At 32.9% G+C, this 27,280-nt stretch overlaps 2 protein-coding genes and 1 pseudogene across 2 annotated transcripts; all 3 read right to left on the bottom strand.

Annotated features, from left to right (window-relative positions):
• Positions 1-136: 136 nt before the first annotated feature.
• On the bottom strand, positions 137-1,560 carry LOC131614413 (protein NLP1-like; annotated as a pseudogene).
• Positions 1,561-1,713: 153 nt separating this feature from the next.
• On the bottom strand, positions 1,714-2,663 carry LOC131614414 (myosin-15-like). Its single transcript, XM_058885997.1, has 3 exons — positions 2,394-2,663; positions 2,163-2,312; positions 1,714-1,887 (listed from the first exon to the last, which is right to left on the bottom strand). Exons 1-3 carry the CDS (start codon positions 2,511-2,513, stop codon positions 1,714-1,716), a joined length of 444 nt encoding a protein of 147 aa, XP_058741980.1. The 5' UTR covers positions 2,514-2,663.
• A 7,584-nt stretch (positions 2,664-10,247) lies between these two features.
• LOC131614415 (F-box/kelch-repeat protein At3g23880-like) lies at positions 10,248-11,477 on the bottom strand. The gene has a single exon (XM_058885998.1). It carries the CDS (start codon positions 11,475-11,477, stop codon positions 10,248-10,250), a length of 1,230 nt encoding a protein of 409 aa, XP_058741981.1.
• Positions 11,478-27,280: the final 15,803 nt, after the last annotated feature.

Genomic DNA, 27,280 nt, shown 5'->3' on the forward strand with positions numbered 1-27,280 from the left:
TTCTTCTTTTATTTTTATTTTGGCAACATTTCTATGTCTTTATCCTCTTCAACCATTTGCATTTGATCTTGAAATCTTAACATCTCCATGTCACCAACATAACAAGCTGAATCAACAGTCGATATGCAACTCATCATCATATCATCATATGATTATTATTGTTCATCTGATCCGTTGGAACTGTAATCGAAACACTGCATCCACCACCACCGGTAATACCTTTTCCTCCTCCTTGTTGTATGCAAGGAGCCCATGTTAGCGCTAGTGGCAAATTGTGAGTCTTGCATACAGACGCCAACACCTCTACGATCCCATTCACCGCTGCTTCGTACAACTCCTCAAAAACCTAATTATTCATTATCATATGTAAAACAATTAAGTCAAGAATTGAATCTAGTATTGATTTGATGAATGATGGAATGCATCCTTACCTTTACTGCTGGTGGAATATTCATGTTGTGGCTACTTCTAAAATCAACAGCCTGCACCAAAGATAGATAGATCCATCAATCACATGTTTTAAATTACGGTAATATTATTAAACTAGTACTAATGCAATTAATTGAGAAACTACAAACCTCGAGAGCATTGGAGAGATGATCGAGTTGTGGACGATAATTGATGAGGTTTTGATTGGCGATAACAAACTCAATGACACCTAGACATGTTCCACTTCCTCTTTCGAACACAGGAAATGCTAGAAGAGAACCATACTGTTGCTGCTGTTGCTGATGTCGCGGATACTCGTGGCTTCTAAAGAATCGAACATGAACATTCATGTTTGGATTCACAGAAATCGGAACAGATCAACTGGAATCCTGCTGCAGATATTGAATTGCTGATCTCCTCCTTAGAACAGGCACCCACATGTGAATAAGAACGTTGTTGGAAGAGTTCTTTGTGTACTCTTTTAAGTAACCAACAGCAACTACTAATCTCTCTTTCACCAAAGTCGATGGACCTTGACTCGCCCTCGGCCCGATCCACCATCTCCCAACAACAAAACCACTTTCCTGATCAACTTGATGATGATTAACATGGTCACCTTCTCCCATTCCAATGGGAATATTATTGGCCATGTAGTGTTGCTGCGTCGATGCAGTTTGCTGCATAGCCATCATATTATTCTCACTAGCTTCAATCCAGCAACCTTCTCCTAAGAGCTCCTCAATTATATCTCCTTGATCTCCTCCAACCATAGTCCCAAATACACCGCCGTCGTCCACTATCCCACCACCGTATTCCATCCTAGCTAGCTTCTTTCTCAGATCCTGTAATAGTTAGATTTAAAACTTGGAAGACAATAAGAGAAAACACCTGAGTAAATTGATCCAGATTGAGACAGTAAAGATAACGGGCCACGGCCGAAGCCCAAAAGCCCTTGGGCCGGAATCGAAGCACCAGAGATAGCATTAATGCTTCCAAAAGAGTAGTTACTAATAACATCCTTAGCTAATCTAAGCGAATCTTGAACGAGTGTGGCAGAGAAAGAAGAACCTGCTTAATATATTTGGTTATGCTTACAATATCATTATCAGCTAAGTTGTCATCAAGGGCCATATTGGTATAAGATTATAACTAAAAATAATTCTGATAATTCTCCAATTTTCGCAATCTAAAAAAATTAACATAATAAATTCTATACTATTTGGTAAATTAGGTCAATTTCATTGTATGAAATTACCAAAAAGGAGAAGAAAGTGTTTATAGTTATTAATTATGCACTAGTTTAGGCATTTGTAATGCACCCATGTATGAGATAACCCTCAATAAAAGGTCTTCATAAATAAAAGCATTAATTTCCTCAACAAAGAGTGACAATAATGCATGTCGTATACTATTATACGATGACCCAGAGAAATGGTGACAGAGAGCCATATTTCCATACTAGAACAAGATTTTCCATAAAATAACAGTATTCATATGCATAACCTAGTAATGCAAATGCAAGCTATCATTTCACTAATGTACCAATCCTTAACTACAAAACTCGGCTCACCAAACAACAATTAGCATTTCCCATATTCATAAAGTGCAATAACACAATTCTAGACTCAAGTGCATTTCACCAATAAATCGAGATTGTAAAAGTGGAAGAATAAGCTCAAGTAGAGCCTTAATTGACCATCTAGATACTAAAAATCCCAAGACTAAACACTTACATATATATCATTAAGCATGTATCTTCTCCGAATATTGTACAACACTCCTGGTTCATTCAAATAAGCCAGCCTCGTCATATCTTCGACTCCGCCGTGCTCATCTTCATCGGCATCCCTAGGAAACAATTTCTCCGGAGCAACAACAACAACCTGCTATAATTCAATCGAATTAGTAAAAATCAGTCGTAGACGCAATCATCGTAGATAAGGCAAAATCAGAATAATAATCACCTTGTTGCCGGAATCCGTTTCAACGCGAACTTGCTTTTCGGAAGATTCGAGTACTTCAGCAGGTAACCAAGCAAAGTCCCTGTCAGGAACCCAAACCTTGGAGCCCTTGCGTAAACTCATGATGAATTGATGAAAATGGAGAAGAGAGCGAGAAGAAAAATGGTTGAAAAGTGAAACCCTAGGTTAGGTTTATGTGAGGTGGAAGAGAGGTTAGAGAGAGAAAGGGAGGAAGAAAACAGAATAGAGAGAGAAAGAGAACAAGAAATGGAGTGAGAGCTTTTAAAAGCCTACCTTGTTCTTCTTCTCCAAACCACCAATGATCCTATCAATAGCTGCCTCGAAATGATCCATTGTGACTTGTGCTTCATCGGTTCTTGCAGCAATCAGGGCAGCTTCATTGCAAACATTAGAAATATCTGCTCCAGCAAAACCTGGAGTAAGGGCTGCAAGCCTTTGAGAATAATATGAGGGCTCATGGAAAGAGATAAAGAGGCAGTGAATAGAAAGAGACCTCCAATGACCCAATTACTGGTTTCTTCTAACAGAGTCTGGAAATGTTGCGGCGTCGAGGGTTGAGTTCGAAAGCTGCAAATGGGAGCACCTTTGTAAAGGGTCACTAGCAATGCTCCTGAGATAGACATTTTGATGCATGTTATTTTATGGTTTACACAATACAACAATGGCAAAAGGGACAATGAAAAAAGAAGATGAGAGCATTTTCAAAAACAATACTACACAGTAGAAGACAACTAGATCAATTTTCATATTAAGCACCGTTTAAGTTTTGGTAAAATGATGAAAAACATCTATCACTTTTTTACCAGAATCTTCCTGCTAACCTGCATATTCAAACACCAAAAACCAGCCTATTTTGCATGAGTTAAAAGGCATGGAACCAAAACATATCACAAACCATACACAATAATAACCAACAGGTTCATATATCGCGCCTGCGTCGCCACTCTAGGAATGAAGAACCACAAAGCGATTCAAATCCGGCCCTGGAACCTCTTAGAGGCATCAATTTCCTACAGTTCAAGAGGGTAAATATTTTAACTAAATATTTTCACTCTAGCATATAACCCACCTTCTGTAGCCGCAGGAATACAGCTAAAAATAATCAAAACTAAGTATCTTCTCTAGTCTCTACCTTTCTTAAGCTATAAACATGAGATCAACTATAAGTCTATAACCAAGTCTAAGTGCTCAGAACTCAGAAGAACATGTTACAAATTACTTTTAAGCTAATAACCTAAATCATTATCAGAGAAAAAAGACTAAAGGCAGAAAACTTACATTGTGAGTCTTCACAAGCAAAGAACTAGTATTAAAGGGGTGTCTTTGAAAAGGGTGTCTCACTATTGTTTCGAAAAGCTCCTTGCTTTGTATCATCTTGTTTTGGAGAAGTGTTCCATTGTCGTTGCTGTCTGGGGCAAGAGTTAACTGATCATAGTCACTTAGGGAAACGCAAAAGACGACAGCTCTAACATCTTCAAACATTTCAACCCACTTGCAACTTTCACTCATGCCCTTGGCATTCACCCTTATGAGTTGGTACCTGAGACATCAAAGAAATGTTGTTAATCATTGTGTTTAATATAAAAAATGGCGTGATTCTGAATATCAACCACTCTTTATGGTCTTAGATCCTCGGTGTCTTGAGGTCATTTAACCCCAACTAATCTGAATTGAGTCGGGTGAATCCATTTAAGGAGATAACTCTCTCAATGCCTATTTTTATGTGCACAAAACTCAAAAACGCGACATTCCTTAATGGAAATCAAACTCTTTTCCACTTGGACTTACAATAGACAGTCTCAATGACTATTTTGAGTGGTGGAAAAACAAACTAACCGACCTCAAGCAACCTGAAATCACAAACCATTTAAGCCACCTGAAATCACTTATTTGCACAAACATGTAAATACATACATTTTTTCTTATTCATGTGTATCACGGAATTTATACACTTAAATGCAAATAAGTCCAAATCAGACGAATATTCCATTCACCATTTGAATCATCCAACATAAATACAAGTATAAATCAAACAAACAGCAGCAACGAAAAATGCCTTTAAGATGTAAGCAAGAAACTTCTTTTATATAGACACATAAAACAACTACTTCAATGAAGAAGAAAAAACACTAAATAAAGGGAACAGGGGTATAATTTGTGAACTGGTAGGCAAATACAGTGTCAGACTATCATATCAGCCCCAAATGTCTCAAATCCTAAACCTTTATCATATTTGATCCACCTTTTGATTAATAACCATACATGTAGTTCATATTTTTACCAAAGGAAAATGAAGAGAGAAAAAATGTTTGGGTTCTACTGAACTGGAAAAAGATTTGCTCTATCAATAAAATGAAATGTGATACCTATGTCAATTTTAGACATTTCTTCACCTTATCAACTCAAGCACCAACTACAATATGAAAATTCTGACCCTGAATATTAAGCTACACTTTCTTAAAGTTATACTTCAGAGTTACAAACAAAAGGAGACTGAGAATTCCGTAACTAATATCACAACAAACCTAAACTAAAATCACATCTCAAGAGTTACCGCCGTTCGGTCCCTTTCAACTCTAGCCAGTAATGGTCCTTAATCTTTGAATTGTCTCATGATTAATTTGACTCATTAATTTGGTGCATTACAAAATATTTATTAGTTGTTTCAGTAATTTTATAATTAGTATTCATGACTCAAGATTTCTTAGTTTTTTTAATGTGTATAACTAAACTTAAAGAGAAATGTCGCACCAATCCAGCTGCATACCGCATGCAAATCCGTTTCGAAACAGAGAAGATAAGAAAAGGTGCTCTATATCTTCATAGCGCGAAGTTGTATTATGATTACCTACAATAGCGCGAAGTTTTGCCAACTCCACCCTCGTAGGCAGCCTGTTTAGAATCAAACGCCAACCTAAGATAAGCGCTTTACTAGGCGCCATTGTTTTCCAGAGGGCACCCAAAAAACACAGATCAGCAGCCTCCATAACCTATCCACCCTAAACAGCGACCTGCAGGATGCTAAATGAAGCGATCCTCCTGCCGCGAATCCAACTTAACAGCCTGCAGCTGGAACAACGACTTAGAAACCTTCTCCGCAAATAAAGTTGCATTAATCCCAACATCCCACACTCACCATATTAGAAATTACTTGACAACCAAGATCCCCAAGACCTAAAATCCACTCTCTGTCAGTTATAACAATGACTTTAACGTTCTTCTCAGGACAATTTCTAAGTAGTTCCAGAACCTTTCCTCTTTAAACCCAACCAAACAGAAAATGGAACGATTACTTTGTGACGAAGAATAGACACAGCATATAAAAATTCAACTATAAGCTGGTACAAGTATAATGTCCCCTACAAATTTTTCTAAATCTTGATTACGTTTCTAACATTGTTATATAGAATGAATGCAATATCTAAAACAAGAAAAAGCACAAGAAAATCGAACCTATAAGCCAATACATCAGTGACGTTGGAACCAATACAAATTGCACCTGCTTGTAACAAAGTGATAATCGATGGAGCAGTTGATGTAGCCACTTGATGTGTCTTTACCCATTCAGGACTCCCATAACCAACAATGAAACCTTTCACATCAAACCTATAATTAATGGATTCAAATCCGATTAATTTGATTAATCTTGTTTTAACGATAGAGATTAAAATCAAATGTTACGAAACTTACATGTCTTTGATGGAAAAAGTGAGTGAATTCAAAGGAAGAGAAGGTGATGAATCCAAATGTAAATTGAATTTCTCAATGAATGCACCATAATCTGAATCCATGATTGATGAAAACTTGCAAAGATTGATCCTGTTATTAATTTTTATGAATATATGAATATGAGTATCAAGCCAATTTATATATCAATTTCAAACCCTATTATTGGCTAAACATAAAGAGGATTAATTATTGAGATAATTTCTATTTTTCATTTAACAGCAACAACTACTGGTTATTTACTACACCTTCAGGATAATAAGCCAAAAAACTTATCAGTATTCTACCAGCTTCTGTACTCCATTGATCAACCAAAAAACTAAACGAACGATGCTCGAGTAAACCCCTTCTGAGTCTACACTTTCAAAATAAACAAAATCAACCTGAAATATAGCACAACAAAATCAACCTGAAATAAACAAAATCAACTTGAAATATAGCACAACAAAATCAACCTGAAATAAACAAAATCAACCTGAAATATAGCACAACAAAATCAACCTGAAATATAGCACAACAAAATCTACCTGAAATCAACAAAATCAACCTGAAATATAGCACAACAAAATCAACAAAATATAAAACCCTAATTCTTCAGCTACCAATGTCGCTCAAAGTATAAAACCCCTAATTCTTCCTTACTAATGTCCTCTCAGTTTCGAAAAAGTGAGAGTGAGAGAGCGGTGCGGTGTTGGAGAAGAAGAGAGCTTCGTTTCTCTACCAATGTCGTCACAGGAAGTTGAGTACAAGCATTAGCTTCGTGAAAGGAACTGGGAGCTTCGTTGTCGTCACCATGGCTGAGTTTCGTTGGTTGTTCAGAGAGTGGATTGAAAAATGGGTTTCGTTGGGTTTGTTTAGAGAGAAAAATGGTTGATTGGAAAATGTTTTATTCATTAATATTTTAACGGGTGACATATGCACATTAATATTTTATTAGTTGTGTTTGGTTAATATTTTATTCATTAATACTCTCTTATTAATATTCACTTAACTAGTTAATAATATTTTGGGTTATAAAAATAAATATTTTTCAAAGTCTATTTAAATTTACACCCGATTTTTAATTTAACGGGAGTAATAGAGATTTAAATATAATAATATTTTTAATTTACACCCGTTTTTAAAAAATAGGGTGTATATTTTCACATGATCAATCATAAACTGACACTTTATTTACAAAAGTGCCATCGTGTTTCTTATTTACACCCGATTTTATTATATTGGGTGTAGATTTTAAAATTATATTGTTCATCTTGTACTAGTGATCCTTTGTCTTCCACATGAAAGTAAGGATCATCAATATGGGTAATTGTGCGGTTATCGAGTAATCTGCGAATAGGGTATGGAGCAATACTGAAATCAGTGTCACATACACTATAACTGCCAAATGACACTTCTGTTGTGTGAAACATTACTAATGCTAAGAACGGATTTCGTGTTTTTGATCTCTTAAGATGCAATTTTACGAAGGCATGATCGGAGATGAGGGTTCTCCAATGCTTATTAACACACTTAAAACGAAGAAGAGATTTGACAGGAAGAATAGAAAGTACCTCTGTGATGAGATCGTTAGGAAGGATCACCGGAGATGGATTCATCGTCATTGATTCAACTACACCAGTGGGTTTTAGTGTAAAGTAATGTAAACCAGCAATCGAATTTGCAGCAATTTTATATATTGTTCTGTTGTTTTTGATCTTACTAAAAAAGCTACACGAAAGCCATAAAATTATCTAGAGATTCATTATATTAAAATCAGTAGTTTGGAATTTTAGGGTTGAATGGAAAGTTTTTGGTTTTATTTAGGTGGTTATATATAATTACAGTCTTCCATGGAGTCTCTCTCGCCTAGTTTGTAGTATATATTAACGGAAGAATAGTTCTTTCACAATCACATGTCATTTAATAAAACTGATGTTTATCATTTTTAATGCACTAAATGGTCTAAAATTAGTTGGACACATATTCTCTGGTGTTCATAAATCAGTTTACTCAAGATTTAAAACCCAAGCAGTTGAAAATCATCAAATGGCTGAGGATCAACAACTTCCTCAGAACATATTAAAATTACATGTTAATAATTTATGAGAAAAAAAAGGATATTTTACACTGCCAAAGAATCACTCAGATGTATCCAATTAAGTCATACTTAAATTTTAAAAATACTTTAATGAGTTGACAAGTCATTATGTTTTCGTTGAATAACAGTGTAAATCAACATTTATCCATGGATGAAAGATTTTCTCAGACCAGACTTAGATCAAAAAGATATGATGTAAGATGTAGTATTTATATCAACTATCCATACAAGAACATTAGGTAATATACAAAACTCATAACAATACTTAATTTACAAAAAGTAAAAGAAACCACACCATTAATTCGAGATAATAGGACTACTGTAGCGGTCATTTGGCTTGCTACGATTTCGTGCATTTGGATTAGGCGTAATGCGATTATTTTTAGGAATGAGTCGTATAGCTTCACCGAGTGCATGTCGGTAGTAGTTTATTTATCTTGGTCTCGGCTTCAATTCTATTATGTTCTTTCAGATAACTGTAATTTTCATGCCCCTTCTTCTCAATTGTTTTGAGAAGTAGGAGTTTTCCGCCTTGTTAAAAGTTGGAATATCCATTATACTCCTTTCTTAATATCAATTGCTTATTAAAAAAAAAACTTTTATGCATTTTTTTTATATCCGAACATACATAGATGAAACATAAGTTAGTGGTTTATGAGTTTAAGGATCACAGTTGTATGATCATCTATTTATGACATTAAGGATCAATGTACAATAAAAAAGTACTTATAACTATATTTGTTTGAGAATTTTATTTTTTTAAATTACGATATAAATAAATTTTATAAGGATGGTTAATAATATATTAATTTAATTATTTAGTTTAAATTAAATATGCGGTTCAATTGCAGTTGAACCTATTGAACCTATTGAACCTTAACCCGGATCTATTACCAATTCATTCTCCGATCCAGTTTTTAAAACATTAGAATTTAGTATAAAAAAATAATTATAAAAATAAAAGATATGAATATAACTTATGTTGATAATATTAAAAATAAAAGAGAAGGATTTTTATAAGAAAATTAAGATGTACTTGGAAATTTAATTTACCAAACGACCTAAAAACAAAAATATGTAAAGATTATAGAAAATTATGCGGATAAACTATACTTTTTTAAAAATGAAATAAATTATGCAATACAACGCATATAAATCATATTATATTACTTGAAAATATGTATCATTTTGAATTTATAATAGATTTAGACTTAATAGCAAATAATGAAATTTAAGACTATTTAGACGATGATTAAACTAATAATAAATTACAAGAAAATTATTTTTAAGAAGTAACAGGGTGTCAACAGTTTTGTTATTCAGAGCATTGAGATTCAAATAAAATGAACATATCTTTTAAAATACGAAAATAGATTGAATTTTTATAAGATAAGGTTAAGATATTTAAATAAATATAAAAATGTCTGTCATTAATATTTCGGACCAAAAACTTAAAATACAAAAGCCAAAATTCCATCAATAAAAACTCTTTATCTCATAGGAAGTGCTTCCAAGTCTTCAGACATAGCGGATGGCATACACAGTTAAATAGCTTAAATTTGGTATCTCCATGCTCAGTCGGACCATCCTATATAAGAAACACAAGAATCAAAGATGTTAACAAAACAAACTTTTTTAATCAAAATTCTCAATTCAGATACTATGTTGATTATTTTATGGCTATAAAGTTTACGAAAATTCTTGTATGAAAACAACTCTAAATCAATAATTTTAGAACAACCAATAAAAATAGAGAGAAAATTTAATTTTTTTAAATTTTAATTTCTTTTTTAATTGAATTTATAGAGTGGTTGTGATTATAAAATGAGAGAGAAAATATTTTATTTATTTTTTAACTAATTAAAATTTTATGACTAGTTATGTGTAAAAAAAATTCTTATGTCCATGTCTATCTAATAATTTTTCTAAAATTTAACTTATTAGAAAACAAAGATATTAGAATAGAAACTCAAACAAGTAAACCATGGAAGAAAACTCAAACAAATAAATCAAGGAAGAGAAACTTACTTTCAAAAAGTTGGAACTAAGCTTTCAACATAATCTTTGGCACATTGCCAATTTAAAAAATCAGAAGTTCCATTATTATTAATAATGCTACAAGCAATACTGTTTGTTCGAGTTACTCTATTAGCTCTCCAATTATAGAGAATTGCACGCGATACTTGACGGCTAGCCAATATCAGTGTATCATCCCAGAGAAACAATGGCATCAACCGAAAAACATGCTTATTAAATTCATTACTATAGTCATACTCTATTTGAAGATTTTGATAACTTATTTTAAATAATTGAGTCCAAGAATCTTCAACACCAAATTGACTCATCTGCCATATGATAAAATCAGTCTCCATGCAAGAATAAGAAAAAGAAAGGCAGCCCCCTAACACACCAAAGACTGGCTCACTATGCGAGACTTCGTCAAAACAACGAGGCGGTAGATACTGATTGTAGGTCTCTGTACTCAAATCAAATGAAATAATAACAAGCTTCTCAACACTAATATTCTTACGATTTTGATTTGCCAACCAGTACAGAGTTCCACTTAAATACACATAATCAACTAGAAGAGGAATAGCCGGGAAACTTTCAACATTTCTCCAAACATCATCACCCAAACTAAGAACTCTCACCTGGGATGTCAATTCTTGACGATTGCAACGATATGCCACCACTTTATAAGTGTCCTTCAGATTATCGCAACCAAATGCGAAGGTGAATCTTTGAGACAAACAAAAAGCACGATATTGCCCAAATTTTTTAGAAATTGTCCTGGTGGCTGGGTTCCAAACACGGAGCCATTTATCTACGGTAAGATACTCTATATTATCCTTTATATTAACGATGTCATTTATAGATTCACCAACCAAAAGAATCAATCCATTGCATGAACCAACTCTATTAGAGCATCCTTTGTCATTCATAAGGTAGTAAGGATCCTCAAAAAGGGTAATCGAGGGGTTATCGAGTAAACTACGTATAGGGTATGGAACAACACTGCGATCAGAGTCACCGTGAACATAACTGCCACAGTTCACTTCTATTGTGTGAAATATTAATAATGCTAAGAACGGATTTCGTGTTGGTGATCTCTTAAGATGCAATTTTACGAAGGCATGATCCGAGATGAGAGTTTTCCAATGCTTACTGACACACTTAAAACGAAGAATAGATTTGACAGGAAGAATAGAAAGTACCTCTGTGATGAGATCGTTAGGAAGGATCACCGGAGATGGATTCATCGTAAGAAGATGCATAAATGACTACTCTAATTTCTCCACCTTGAATTTGCAGCAATTTAATATACTGTTTTGTGGTTTTTGATCTCACTAAAAAAAGTTACATGAAAGCCATAAGATTATCTAGAGATTCATTATATTAAAATCGATAGTTTGGAATTTTAGGGCTGAATGGAAACTTTTCTTTTTTATTTAGATGGTTATATAGCATTACAGTTAGGGCTGAATGGAAACTTTTTTATTTTATTTAGATGGTTATATAGCATTACAGTTTTCCATGGAGTCTCTCTCGCCTAATTTGTAGTATATATTAACGGAAGAATAGTTCTTTCACAACTACTTGTCATTTAGGTTATGTTTGGATATCATAAAATCAACGGAGCGGAATGGAGCGGAGCGGAGTGAGATGGAGCGGAGTGGAGCGGAACGAATATACCATTCCATTGTTTGGAAATTTTAGGACGGAACAAGGTAAGTTGTTCATTCCGCCCAAATTGGAGGGTAAGAAAAATGGTGGTAAGTGATGGAATGGAATGGAATCCATACCACTCTATTCCACTTCGTTCCATCCGTTTTTAAATTATCCAAACAATAGAATATCATTTTATTCCATCCCGTTCCGCTCCGCTCCATCCGATTCCGTCAATCCAAACAAAGCCTTAATAAAACTGATGTTTATCATTTAATGAATCCAAATTGCACTAATGGTCTAAAATACTAAGAAATATTCTCTTGTGTCAATAAATCAGTTGACGCAAATTTAAATTTTAATATGGCCAAATTATAAGACCTAGCATAAAATAAGCAGTTCAAACTTAGTAACATTTAATAAATTGAAAATGCACTAACGGTCTAAAATGAGTTTATTTCAAAAGTGGCCATTTATTTTATGGTTTTTTCTTTACCCACCTCTCTATGGGATCACCCCAGCGAAAACCCCACTTTACTCCGCTTCAGAAATGCATTTCGGAAATATTTTTTTTTTAAATTTTTACAGACTTCGGAAGTGCATTTTCGAAAAAATCTCAAAATTTGGGATTTTGATTAATTCGGAGATACATCTCCAAAAAAACCAAAAAAAAATTAAAAATCCCAAAAATTAATTTTAGGATATTAATTAATTCACATATCATAAATTTGATATAATTTATGAGTAATGAATAATAATAATTATATATTTTGATATAATTTATGAGTTATGAATAATAATTATTATATATTTATATTCTGATTCATATTTTAAAATTTAAAATAATTTTAATCAAAATAATTAAAATAATTTCACTTACAAAATGAGTTATAATTTTTTATTTATATTTTTATATTTTTATAATAATTATTATATATTTACAAAAAAATTAAAAAAGTGAGTGTTTTAATTTATATATTTATATAATAATTATAATAATTATAATAATTATTATATATTTATAAAAATTATTATATATTTACATATTTATATAATAATTATTATATATTAATTATAAATATATTTATAAATTTATATAATAATTATAAAAATTAAAAAAATGAGTGTTTTAATTTATAATAATTATTATATATTTATATATTATATATTTATATATTATATATTTATATATTATATATTTATATATTTCACTTACAAAATTAATAATTATTATTATATATTTATATATTTCTATTCTAATTCATAATTAAAAATGAGTTATAATTTTTTATTTAGTTTAAAAAAATTAAAAAAAGATTTTGTCTTAATTTTATTTAATGAATAAATTTTATATTTAACTCTATATAATTCAAAATTTACTTATGAAATTAAAATCTTTTTGATTTATATAAGTTAGTAAAATAATTTTTAACTTTAAAATTGTTTAGAAAATTTTGATTCACCTTGATTTTATTGATTCACCTTCATTTTATTGATTCACCTTGATTTTATACCTATTAATTGTATTGATTCACCTTGATTTTAATTTTTTAATAATTATTGAATTCTTTCGGAAGTGTATATCCGAAACATTTCAAGACCAATTTGGTCTTGGAATATTTCGGATATGCATCTCTGAAGACACCCCTCTCCCAAAAAGGGGGTGTTTTCGGAAATGCATCTCCGAAAACTCAAAAAAAGGGGTGTTTTCGGAAATGCATCTCCGAAAACACCTTCTTTTCGTGTTTTCGGAAGTACATTTCCGAAAACACCTTTTTTTTCAATAAAAATACATTTTCGGAAATGTATTTCCGAAATAAGGGGTATTTTGGTAAATTCGCCAGAGGTGGCTAAGAAGGTTAGGAGGTGGGTAAAGAAATTTCCTTATTTTATTTATTTCCTTTGGTAAGAGGAAAAACAAGTTCATGAAATAAGTTACACTTTAAATTACCAATTATATAGTTGCAGCAGTATGTGTCAAACTTAGTAACATGACACCTCTGATAATTCTTCAACCCATGTTAGCACACTAAAATTCACCGTTAGATTGAAAGCTATCATCATATAAATCATGTCTATAAAATTTAACATCAATCGGAAATTATCTAACATGCCAACGAGGCGCATAAAAACTAACATCTTACGAAATTTCATGAAAACCGTCAATTTTGATCATTCTTTTTAACATATCAAATGATTTTTGATTGATGTGAAATTTTACAAGTGTGATCTATGTGATAATAACTTTCAATCCAACGGAGGATTTTAGTATACGAACATGGAGTGAAGAGTTATCGAAGGTGTCATGTTACTAAAATTGACATATAGGTGTCATTTGATCCTATCCTTTTATATATATATATATATATATATATATATATATATATATATATATATATATATATATATATATATATATATATATATATATATATATATATATATATATATATATATATATATATATATATATATATATATATATATATATATATATATATATATACACACACACACACACACACACACACACACACATATCGGAGGTGTCATGTTACTAAAACACAATATTTCTCAATGAAAAACATTCATCATCATTAGATACTTGCTTTTTGAACTTAGTGATGTCCCCTTAATTAGGATGTTTTAAAGTCAATTCCTTAGATTGATCTGTTTGCTCTTCAGTAGAGGTACATTTGTTGGATTGAGTTCCTACTGATTCAATGCTTGTGAATTTACATATTTCATCTCTTACTTCTTCAATTTGCACATAATACGTTCCAACATTTTCTGTAACATCCACCTTTTCTTCAGTAGCTGAGTCATCAAGGACTACACTTAGAAGTTCCATTACAATTTTGTGTTTGGAATAAAACACTCTATAAGCTCTGCTTTGTGTAGCATACCCAAAAAATATTCCTTCATCTCTTATTGACTCTTTGTCAATCAAGATATAACATTTATTTACAAAGACATGAAGATGTTTGACTGTAGGCTTCTTTCCTTTCCATAGTTTATAAGGAGTGGTTGAAGTACCTCCTCTCAAGGTCACTCTGTTATGAATATAGCATGCAGTGTTTGTGGCTTCAGCCCATAATTCTTGTGGAATTTGTTTAGCATGAAGCATGACCCCAGCTGATTCTTGTATTGCCCTAATCTTTTGCTCAATAATTCCATCTTGTTGTGAAGAGAAATCATGACTAATGCCTTCAGAAATACAAAATTCAAATAACTTTGTATTCTTAAACTTCTTGTCATGGTAACTTCTGACTTTGATGACCTTACCATTTCCATCCTCTTAAATTTCTTCGCATAAAAATTCAAAGACTTCAAGAAGGTTTGATTTTTCTTTGAAAAATTGTATTCATGTAAATCCAGAAAAATCATCTATGACTAAAAAGACATACCTTACTTCATCCAATCCTTCTGTTGGCATTGGTCATATTAAGTCCATGTGAATATGTTCCAACACTTTGGAGGTAGTATGATGTTGTAACATTGGGTGTGACATTATGATTTTCTTCTTTAATTCACACTCATCACAGGCTTGCTTTCCTTTAATTTTAAGCCTTGGCATTCCTCTAATGACTCCTTTAAGTATGATGTCCTTCATTCTATTGAACTAAAGGTGATCAAGTTTCTGGTGCCATAGCTTCAGTTCATCCTCATTGGTTGTTGAACATGTGGAAGTTATTTGAGATTCCCACAAGTAGCAGTTGTCTTTAGTCCTTATACCCTTCATAAGAACAACAACTTTCTCATCTTTGACTAAGCATTCTGATTTGGAGAAATTTACCAATAACCCATGATCACATAGTTGACTGATGTTAATAAGATTAGCTGATAATCCTTTTACAAGAAGAACATCTTCTAACTTTGGAGATCCAGCATACATCAACTTTCCTACTCCTTTGATTTCACCCTTAAACCCATCACCAAATCTGACAGCTCCTAAGGGATGGTAACTGATATCTACTAGTAATTTGTGAATGCATGACATGTGTCTAGAGCATCCACTATCAAAGTACCATACTTATCTCTTTATTTTTCTCAAGGTCGTATGAGCTATTAGGTTGACATCTCTTTCTTTGATACTTCTCTTTTTGCTGACTTGACCAGCTTTAGAATGAACTGAAGACTTTTGATCTCCAAGAAATTTGTAGTAGAAAGGCTTAATGTGACCATACTCACGACAATAATGACAACTCCAAGTTGAGGATTTGAAATTTAGAGCTTCATTGAGTGTGTCAAGATGTTGAAACATGTGATTTGACATGTTGATCATTCTTTTCTTTTCACTAGGAAAGTATTTTTCTGTAGACTTATTTTTGTAGAATATCAGGGTGATATTTGACTTTTGTGTCTTCAACCTCTTGTACCATTCCATATCCATTGTTCATCCTTTTCAAGGAGTTTTTCAAGTTGTCAACCTTGGAATTTAAGAGATTTACCTCTTTTCGTAGATGAGAGACAGTGCATAGAAGTTCCTTCTTTTCAAGCTCAAAATCGGTGATGATCTTTCTTTGTTCTTCTATTGTCTTGAGATTTTCTTCACACCTATCACATGTACCCATGTATGACACATTCAGGTCTTTATAGAGATCACTCTCATCACAAGATTCTACGTTATATGCCCCTCTTCTAGAAAGAGCCATTACCAGCTTGCCAGTTTTAGTAGTAAACTACTATTATGACTCATAATCATCAGACCAGTATAGAGTTAATCCCTTTTTCTGATTCCTGAGATAATTTAAACATTCTGTTCTAATGTGACCAAATCATTCACACTCATAACATCGAATTCCTTTGCTTTAATTGGACTTATCTTCAAGTCTGATATCATTCTAAGAATCATTGTTATTTCTGATGTCATATGAGATGTTCTTGACATCGGGTCTTCCTCTTTTATCCATTCTCTTCAGCATTTTATTGAATTTATTTCCAAGTAACACAACTGTTTTGAACAGTCCTTCCTCAGTATCTAGATCAGCTTGACCTATTTCATCTTCAGTACTTGATACAAAGGTTTTGCCTTTGTTCTTTTTCTCAGACTTGTCACTAATAGCCAATTCAAATTTTTGAAGTGAACCACCAAGTTCATCGACCCTCATTGTGCTGATATCATGAGCTTCTTTAATGGTTGTTATAAGTTTTTCTTATAAGTTTTTCTTCTGACATTTTCTCTTTTAAGGCATTGGATCCATTTGTAATTTCAATAATCTTCATACGATATCGCTGGATAGTCTCATCATCACTCATCTTTAGATTTTCAAACCTGGAAGTGAGAAGGTGGAGCCTAGACATTTTTACCTTGGATGTGCCTTCATAAGTTGTTATGAATATTTCCCAAGCATCATTGGCCACCGTAAAGGTGTTGATCAACCTGAAAAATTTCTTGTGTACTCCGTTGAATAGAGCATTTAGAGCCTTTGAGTTCCCAAGAGCAGATTTATGATCCTCATCAGACCAATCTTCTTCAGGTTTTAAGGAGATTTTCAAACCTAGAAGTGATAAGGTGGAGCCTATAAATTTTTACCTTTAATGTGCCTTTATAAGTTGTTATGAGGATTTCCCAAGCATCCTTGGCCACCGTAAAGGTGTTGATCAACCTGAAAATTTTCTTGTGTACTTCGTTGAATAGAGCATTTAGAGCCTTTGAGTTCCCAAGAGCAGATTTATGATCCTCATCAGACCAATCTTCTTCAGGTTTTAAGGAGATTTTCAAACCTGGAAGTGATAAGGTGGAGCCTATATATTTTTATCTTTGATGTGCCTTTATAAGTTGTTATGAGGATTTCCCAAGCATCCTTGGCCACCGTACAGGTGTTGATCAACCTGAAAAAATTCTTGTGTACTCCGTTGAATAGAGCATTTAGAACCTTTGAGCTCCCAAGAGTATATTTATCATCCTCATCAGACCAATCTTCTTCAGGTTTTAAGGACACATTCCCTTCTTTATCTTTATCAACAGGATGTTCTCATCCTTTTAAAACAGCCTTCCAAGCTTTAATGTCCATGGACTTTAGAAAAGTCACCATTCTGACTTTCCACCAGTCATAATTAGATCCATCCAACATATGTGGTGTGTTGTTCTATCCTCCTTCTTTATCCATAGTACCGAAATTATTCTCCCTAGAGCTCACCTATTAAACGGAATAAGTTGACTGCTCTGATGCCAATCGAAATTTTGGCACTTACAACAGATGTCAAGACAGATGTCCCAACAACACTCAATATCAAGACAACTGTTATAACATCTGCTGACTTACATCACACTTATCAAAACTGAAAATAAATTGCAGAATGATAAATAACACAATGAATTGTTAACCCAATTCAGTGCAACATCACCTAATCAGAGGGACTACCAAGCCAAGAAGGAAATTCATTATTAATAGTACTAGTTCAAAGCCTAAAAAGTCTCAGTTTACAACTTCTTGCATAATCCCTACCGAGTGCTACTTTTGCCTAGAAATTGACATCTAGACCTGAGAAGTTGACATCCCACTTTCAATCAGCGTAGTGATAAATAACAGTCACACACTCTGTGACCAAGGAAACCCATATAGAAAGATTACACTTTCCAATACGCAATACTTAGTTAAGCACCCTAACTAAGAACAATAGTTGATATTGCTTAAAAGCTTTGATCAAGAACAATACTCAACTCTCTTGCTTAAAAGCTTCAAGAGTGAGAACACATGCTCACCTCAATGTATTAGAAGATACATGAGTGACACAAAAGAAAAGAACACACGAAGAACTTGAGAGACTCCCAAAACAACAACCCTTGTTGCACTCACGATTTTCCTTGGGTGAATGCTTGCAAAACTAGGTTTCTCAAGTTCCTTTTTATAGACTCTTGCAGTATGGGCTTGGACTCTACAAGAAATCCAATCTTCTCCTTTCTAAAAACAACTGCAAGATATATTATGAACAAATCAAATCAAATCAAATCAAATCTTAATTTTCTAAAAGAATTCTCAAAGATTCTTTTTCTAAAAACTGAGATCCATCTGTATTTTTCCTAATCCTCCTTGATTGCCTGTGCCTATAATGATTACCTAAATATACGAGATTCTCATATTTTTCAATCAAATCTTTCAATAAAAAAACATTCTTAACTGTTAGGATGTTCTGGTGTAGGATGTCACAATATCTGGCTGAACATCTGTCAAAATACATAACAGTTGAATCTGTTATGACAGTAGGACAAGATGTTACAACATTTTGCTCAACATCAGTTAAGAACCATGTTTTAGCAAAATTATGCCAACTACAAAAACCATGGAACAAACAATCCACACAATTCAGTAAAGTAATCAAGAACATATTTATAACATTATTTTATATTATTTATCTTAGCTTGAAGATCGGTGACGTAAATTTTATTAGCCTTGGAAAATGGTTTCTTGAGATCAGTCCATACATCTGATGCATTTTCTAGGAATATGATTGTTTGAGAAATTGTTCAGTGAGTGAATTAAGAATCTCCAAAGGAACAAGATATTTGCAACGCTTCCATGCAACTCTAATGAAATCAAGAAATCTGGGAACTTGAATGAATTTGTCAATAAAGGACAATTTGTTGTTAGCACCAAGAGTCTTTTGCATTGAGTATGAACATGACAGATAATTGGATTCGTTCAATAGAGGTGTGTGCTTCGTGGAACTTGGACCTTCACTTAGATAGATGTGGTAAACATAATCAATATCACCATTAGAAACTCAAATTGGAGGTTGATTAGCATGTGGATGCATGATCAAAGATCGAAATAGAAGCACAACCAAAGAAAGATGAAGAAGATGTGCAAAAAATAAAAATAAAAATTAAAGAAAAATGAAGATTGAAAAAAAAAACTACAATGATTTTGCGAGTGACATCATTTTATCAATGTTGAAGTTCAAGCATAATCAATGAACCCAAAACAGAAAAAGATGAAAATGTTTCACTTGTTCATTCTTTCATCAATCATTATAATATATACAAGAGTATGGAGAAATACGATGGTACAATATAACTAACATGTTACAAACATACTGAATTTTAACTTGTAAAACCAAATTAATCAACCATCTAACTGAAAACTATATGTAACTAACTTTCCAACTACCTCTTATATTTTTTTTCTAACTATTTTATCATCATTTGATAATAAACAACAAATAAACTGTAGTGCATTTACCAAAGAAAAAAAAAGGATTTGATGCATTTCATTATGCCTAACACCAGCAGCCGGCGTCAAATATTTACGGCGCCCACCGCCGCAGCCGCCAAATTTGTGAAAAACCGCTACGGTAATTCGGAGGTTCAACAGTGGGGCCCATACAGCGACCAATTCGTCACGTCACGTGAATTCTTCTCCACGCGCCCACATGCCACTCTAAGTACTGTATACGATACTGTAGTTTACGACAAATGAAAAGTGAAAACGACAAAGCTCTCATTCTGGCACCGTCATTGGACCCACTAGACGTGGCATTATCAAATTTCTATTTGATGCTCAACGTGTATAGATTATGATGAAATTCATTCAATTTTTAGTTTTTGATAAAGAAGAATCATTAATAATTATAAGTATTATAATGAATAATTTTTATTTATAATTTGGATATCATCTATGCATAACTTTATAGATTAATTAATATTTTAATCGAAGAATATAATAGGCAAAAAAATATTATGTTAAAATATTTAACATTGTTACAAAATTAAATTTGAGTGCACTTTTTATTGAGATTGGTTGAAATCATACATGTTGATACTCTTTATGATGGAGTATGGTTGTGGGTAAAATCAATAAAAATTTATGTATTATTTTTAATCAAGATGGAGATTGTTGGGGTTGGATGAAAATATACCTGTTGAAGAAGTCACACGTCGTTTAATTTTGTGAATGAAGAGGGAGTCAAAGACTATATATAAGATTCAAGCTCTTCGTTACAAGATATACAGTAAAAAACACTTTAAACTTGTATTTGACTTTCTTTGTTCTCTTATGCTCTTGTATTAGAGTGTTGTGAGATTTAGTTAAATATTTTTTTTAGAGGGTGTGGGTGTACCGAGGGCATGTGTTAGTTAAGGGTAAATTGTGTGTTGTAACCATTTTCACACAGTGTTATTCTATGGTTGTCTATTTACAACAGGCGTAGTTTTTTCTCCGATTTTGAAGTTTCTACGTTAATCTCTTGTGTTGTGATTGTGTTCCTCTTTTTTTCTCTATGCTTTGTTAGTTTTTTCTCAACAATTGACATCAGAGCTATGGTTCGACTTGGTAGGGTAGCGAGAGCTGGATCCGGTATTAGATCCTGTTATAGGATATGGTGGACACATACTTGTGGAGAAGAAATTTGGGTGCAAGTGTTAGTGGTTAAAGTCCCACATTGTCTTTGAATGAGTGAAATGTTGGATTTATAAGAGAGATAACTCATTTACCTTAAACCTTAAGGTTTTTGGTTGAGATGTAGTGCCCCCCTCTCGTTGTCCTGAAGCATTGATCTCGTTGGTGCTCCTGACTCCCCTGGACTTTCCCAATAACTAGTATCAGAGCTTCTGGTTCGATCCGAGGATAATTCTTAGTATGCTTTGTGGTTGCAGCTTTGTTTGATCTTCCACATCAAAAAAGAAAGGTAGTATTGTGAAAGAGTTATTAAACTACAATCACAAATTCTGTTGTGTAGTTTGGGCTAGAGAAAATAGATGGAAGGATTGTTTTTCTTCACATAAGGCCTTCCTCTAGCAACCAACACTGACTTTGATGAAGTATTATCCTCACCCTTCAATCTTCTTTCTTCAAGAATAATTTTACTAGCAACTTCTTCAAAACTCAAAGTTTTCTTCCTATATAGAAAAATAGGTTTAATATGCTCATAGAAAGATGAAAGAGACCATATGAGTCTCAAAGCTTTATCTTCATCATTGACTCCAATAGTTTTTAATTCAGAAACAATATCATTTAGAACACTTAGATGATCAGATACTTTTGTATGTTCATCCATACACAACCCTTAAAACCACTCCTTCAACAAAAACCAATTTGATATACCCTTTCCTTGATATAGCCCTTCAAGTTTCTCTCAAAGATCTTTGGCTGACGACGTACCAAGAACATTCGCATGAATATTCTTTGGCAAATACATGCAAATTGTACCCGTAGCTCTCAAATCTAGTTCCTCCTACTTCTCGTTGTCCATGTAGAAAATGCTTCGCTTCAAGAGCGTTGTTGAAAAAAACAAACAAGGCATAGAGAAAAAAAAGGAAAACAATCAGAACACAAGAGACTAACGTAGAAACTCCAACACCGGAGAAAAATTCACGCCCGATGTCAATAGACAACCAGAGAATAACACTATGTGAAAAGTGTTACAGCATATAATTTACCCTCAACTAACCCAAGCCCCTAGTACACCCACACCCTCCAAAACAAGTATTTAGCTACATCTCACAACACTCTTATACAAGAGCATAAGAGAACAAAGAAAGTTAAATACGAGTTTAATGTGCTTTTGACTGGTATATCTTGTAACAAAAAACTTGAATCCTATAGATAGCCTTGGACTCCCTATTCGCTCACAAAGCTAAGCCATGTGGGCCTTCAAAGAACTTGTATCCTATATATAGTCTTGAACTCCCTCTTCATTCACAAAACTAAGTGATGTTAGACTTCTTCAACATATATATTTTCAACCAACCCCAACAATTATTATTATTATCAACTTTTATATAAAAAATAAAAATAACTTCTTATGTTGTTATTATGTTTCTTTATGTCAGTTTTTCTAACAAGAATAATAGGGTTAAATACGTTTTTAGTCCCTATAAATATGTCAAATTTCATTTTAGTCCTTCTAAATTTTTCCTTCAAACAATGGACCTTATAAACTCTTCGGTCCATATATTTAATCTCTCTCGTTAGTTTACACTAACGAAGGCTTACGTGGCAATGCATTCGTGGAATTCTTTTAATTGAGTTGCTAGCGAGGGACTTAAAACTTGTGTTTAGTGAGTTTGAAGGTCAAAATGTTTGAAACACTTTTAGAAACAAACACATTCTTCTACCTCGTTGTTATCTTGACCTAGAACTATGAACACCTTCAATTGCAGCTCGTGCATTATTTCGGTGGACCCTCTGCATGCGAGATTCTTTGTTGGATCAATTTTCCCTTCCAGGTGAAGACAACAGTGGTGATCTCCTTTCGAAATTTCATCTCGGCGACTTGTATGTTTGTGCCTTTCTCACTTTGTTTATTAAATGGTTGTGGTTTTATGAATGTCGTATTGTGTTTTCGGTTTGTATATACCGTTCTCATCATCTACATATACTTAATACTATATTTGTACCGTATTTGACCATATTTTTACCTTTGACCTAATTTGAAATTTTTTGACCGTAAGTTTATTATTGTATATGCCAAGGTTAACTTTAAGGTTATTTTGTACACAAATGGTTGTTTTGTAAAAGATCCTAACTTAAGATAAGAGGGTGGAGAAATGTATGCATATAGTGGTCGAGATCTAGATTATTGGTGATATTTTAAAGCATAAACACTCTTAGTTTACAACTTATCTCCTAATCACTATCTTGTGCAAATTCTACCTAGAACCCTATAGATATGAGATCCCCTCTCACTTCCTACCAATTACCTCAGTGCAAAAACAGTCGCAAACGAGTGACAATAACAAAATATTACACTTCCAATAAACAATATTTAGTTTTTCTTAAAAGCTTCAACTAAGAACAATACTCAACTCTTTACATAAAAGCTCATGAGTGAGAACAATGAAAAATACTTAACTCTTTACTTAAAAGCTCATGAGTGAGAACAACCAGTCTACCTCTATGTATAAAAAAATACATGAGTGACATTCACAAAACACAGAGAACTTGAAGTACTCTCAAAACCCTAAATCCTTATTTTGCACCCACAGTTTCTTGTTGTGAATGCTTGCTATTTTAGTTTTAGCAAGTCCTTATTCATAAACTCTTGCAATAAGGGCTTGGACTATTCAATCAAATCTAATATTCTACTTTTAAATCAGCTGCAAGATCTTTACACAAAAATAGGAACAAATCTTCAAAGTTTCCTAAAATATCTCCAAGATCCTTTTTATGAAACCAAATCAAATATGCATTGTTCCTAAAATATCATTGATCGATTGTGCCTATATGAGTACTAGAATCTTCCAGAATCTCATATTTTTCAATCAAATATTCAAGGATTTAAACCAGATGTATTGTCATGATGTTCTAGTATAACAAGTCACAACATCTGTCAAAAACACATGACAACAGAACCTGTCATGACAGTTGATCAAGATGTCACAACATCTTTCTCAACATCAGTTAACCATGTTTTAGTAAAATTTATGTCAATCATAAACCATGGACCTAACATGTTTCTATTGTGGTATTGTTGGTCACACAAATAATGTTGGCTATGTAAGAAACTTTAGTGTTGCAAGTGGACATTATGTGTGGGTCAAAAAAGGAACTAATTATGAATGACTCAAGACATGATGGGTACCTAACAATGCTTAATTTATTTTGTAGGCTTGCTTGAAGACCACTTCAAATCTATGGTATCTTGATAATGGTTGTTCAAAGCATATGACATAAGACATAATAAAAGAAAAATTTTCTAGTGCTTAAGGCCAATGGTTATGTCACTTATGGGGATAGAAATAAAGGAAAAATTCTTGGTATAGGAAAAGTTGGAGCACCACCTTTCACAACTATTTAATGTGTACTTTATGTTGAAGGACTAAAACATAATCTTTTAAGCATAAGTCAACTTTGTGACAAAGGCTTCAAAATTAAGTTCACTAAAGATGAATGTTTGATTGAAGTGAAGACCCCCATGAGGTAAAACTCAAAGGTAAAAGAATTAATAATATTTTTATGATGTCTTTAGATGATTTAACTTTGAAAGTAAAATGTCTCATGGTAGACAAGAATGAATCATGGCTTTGGCATAAAAGGGTAACCCATATTCATATGGAACATTTAAATAAATTAGCCAAACGTGGTCTACTCGTTGGTTTACCAAAGATAAGGTTTGGTAAAGATAAATTATGGCATTTTAAGACATTCTGTTTTTGGTAAATTGTTGCATTCTGAACCGTCGTAACAACACATAAAAACCACCACAATTTGCACCAATCCGAAACAGTATTTTAAATTTGAAATTTAAAAAATGTTGAGAACTTGTTAAATCAGGTGACGGTTTAAACCAACTTAAAAAGTCTTGTACAAAATTCAAAATTATGTCTTTTCATGAACCATTATCATTCTAAACTATTACAAACCTTCATGAAAATGTCTCAAACTTTTGCGTTAATTCATAGAGGTTTATTAGGATGTATTTAAGACAAAACACTCTAGTTTTCATAACACCTCTTTCAGTCAAAATTCTACAAAACTCTCTGTTAGACTACGACTTATCTTGAAGGGGTGAATAGATGCCTAAATTCAAATTTGATTTTTTTAAAGGTTTAGACACGTTAAAATCTATGGCTATCGGAAGTATCGTGTTTAGTCCGAAAGTTGTCTAAATCGAATCAGTTATTGGAACCTTAGATATGCCCACAACCTTTAGTAGAGGATAATAATGATACAAAGATTAACCAATTAAATTCTCAATCAACCGTTCTAATGAAATCACATAAGCAACCAATTTCTAGTGAAATTAATAGAAAATTCAAGGTGTCAAATTATCGAACACTTGGCGTGCAATGAAATTTTTGGATTTTCCTTTTAAGTTTGTTGATATCAAAATCCTCTTACAATATATTTGATTGTAAGGCAATCAACAAATCAATAATGCTTTTAACAATCAACGGAAAATCGTTATGAATCAATCAGTCAATTAATGTGTTTAACAATTTGATAATGAAAATTTAAATGCAAGAGATAAAGAGATAGAGAGAGAGGACACGAGGAGTTATTTAGACAGTTCACAAATCATCCTCGCTACAACTATGTATACCCCCAATTCCAATTTTGAATTAGGATATCAATCTTACTATGCAAAAAAATTGTTTACAAGATGTGTGAAGCAATCCAACCCTAGAAACCCTGTGTTTGATGTTGATCCTTGCATTTCTCTTCCCTTGATCTGAGTTTAATCAAGTCACCCAACAAACACCAATTGATTCAATGTCTCTCACTACTCCTTTGCAAGAAACCATTGTTCTTCAAAACTTTCACTCGTTTGAATCCAAATTGTGAGTTATTGTCACCAAATATTACCAATTGATTCACCGTTTCACGCTACTCATTTGCAAGAACCTTCCGTTCTTCAAAGCCTTTCACTCGATTGAATCCAATTGCGTAACTCTTGTCGAAAACACCCAAATCAACACCTTGATATTGGAGTAAAAACACTCATAGTTTTTCTGATGAAACCCCCTATGATTCTCAACCCAACCTTAGGTTACAACCAACCTAAGTTGAACGTTATCAACCAAGCCTAGATGGCACCCAAACAATGAATGATTATGTGCACATTGTTTATATGTATGCATAGATGCAAGGTGAAATATGATGAGCAATCTTAATATGTGTTTATAGTTTCATCAAATAAAAAATGATGCATGTGTGATGTATTTATAGTAGTGCAAGTTGGTAGCAAAAGGGAAACCTATAAATGTGAAAAAGTGCATTTTTCCATAAAAATAGTAGCATGTGTTGACACATGTAAGTCATGTATTGACCTATGTAAATGCATGTGTCACCACATATATGTTCATATGTCGACCTATGAGTAACCAAAGCTACAAAATTTAAACTGCAACACATATGTCGACCTATGAGTAACCAAAGCTACAAAATTTAAACTGCAACACATATGTCGATCTAAAAATCATATGTGTCGACATATAGACCTACAAGCTTTAAAAATGCATCACGTGTGTCGACCTAAAAGTTGTATGTGTCGACACATAGATAGCGTGTGTTGACACATGAGTCCGCACATAGAAACAGAAGCTACATGCTTTATTATTGCAACATATGATTTGTCGACCTATGCAATGTATGTGTCGACGCATGTACTAGTGTTTTGAGAAAAAAGTGATTTTTAAAGCTTGCAACTAATTTTTAATGTTATGCAAATGATTCTCGATGCATGATACATTTTCCAAACATGTTCTAAGTGCATTACAAGATTCCTAATGCAAAGGTGCACATGATGGCTCAGAGATACCGTCCAATGTAAAAAAGTGCTAAAGTTTTCCTAGTTTTAACATCATGCAAAACATCTAACGGGCAAGTGCACTGACACTCTCTACATAATTTTCATTACAAATTTACATACTTAAATGCTTTTTGAAAAAAAATTCATATCATTCTAAAAGCATCATTGAGCACTTTGAGAGTTTATGATATTGATATTTCAT

This window comes from Vicia villosa, linkage group LG6 (assembly GCF_029867415.1).
Source record: "Vicia villosa cultivar HV-30 ecotype Madison, WI linkage group LG6, Vvil1.0, whole genome shotgun sequence".
Classification (NCBI taxonomy): Eukaryota; Viridiplantae; Streptophyta; class Magnoliopsida; order Fabales; family Fabaceae; genus Vicia; species Vicia villosa.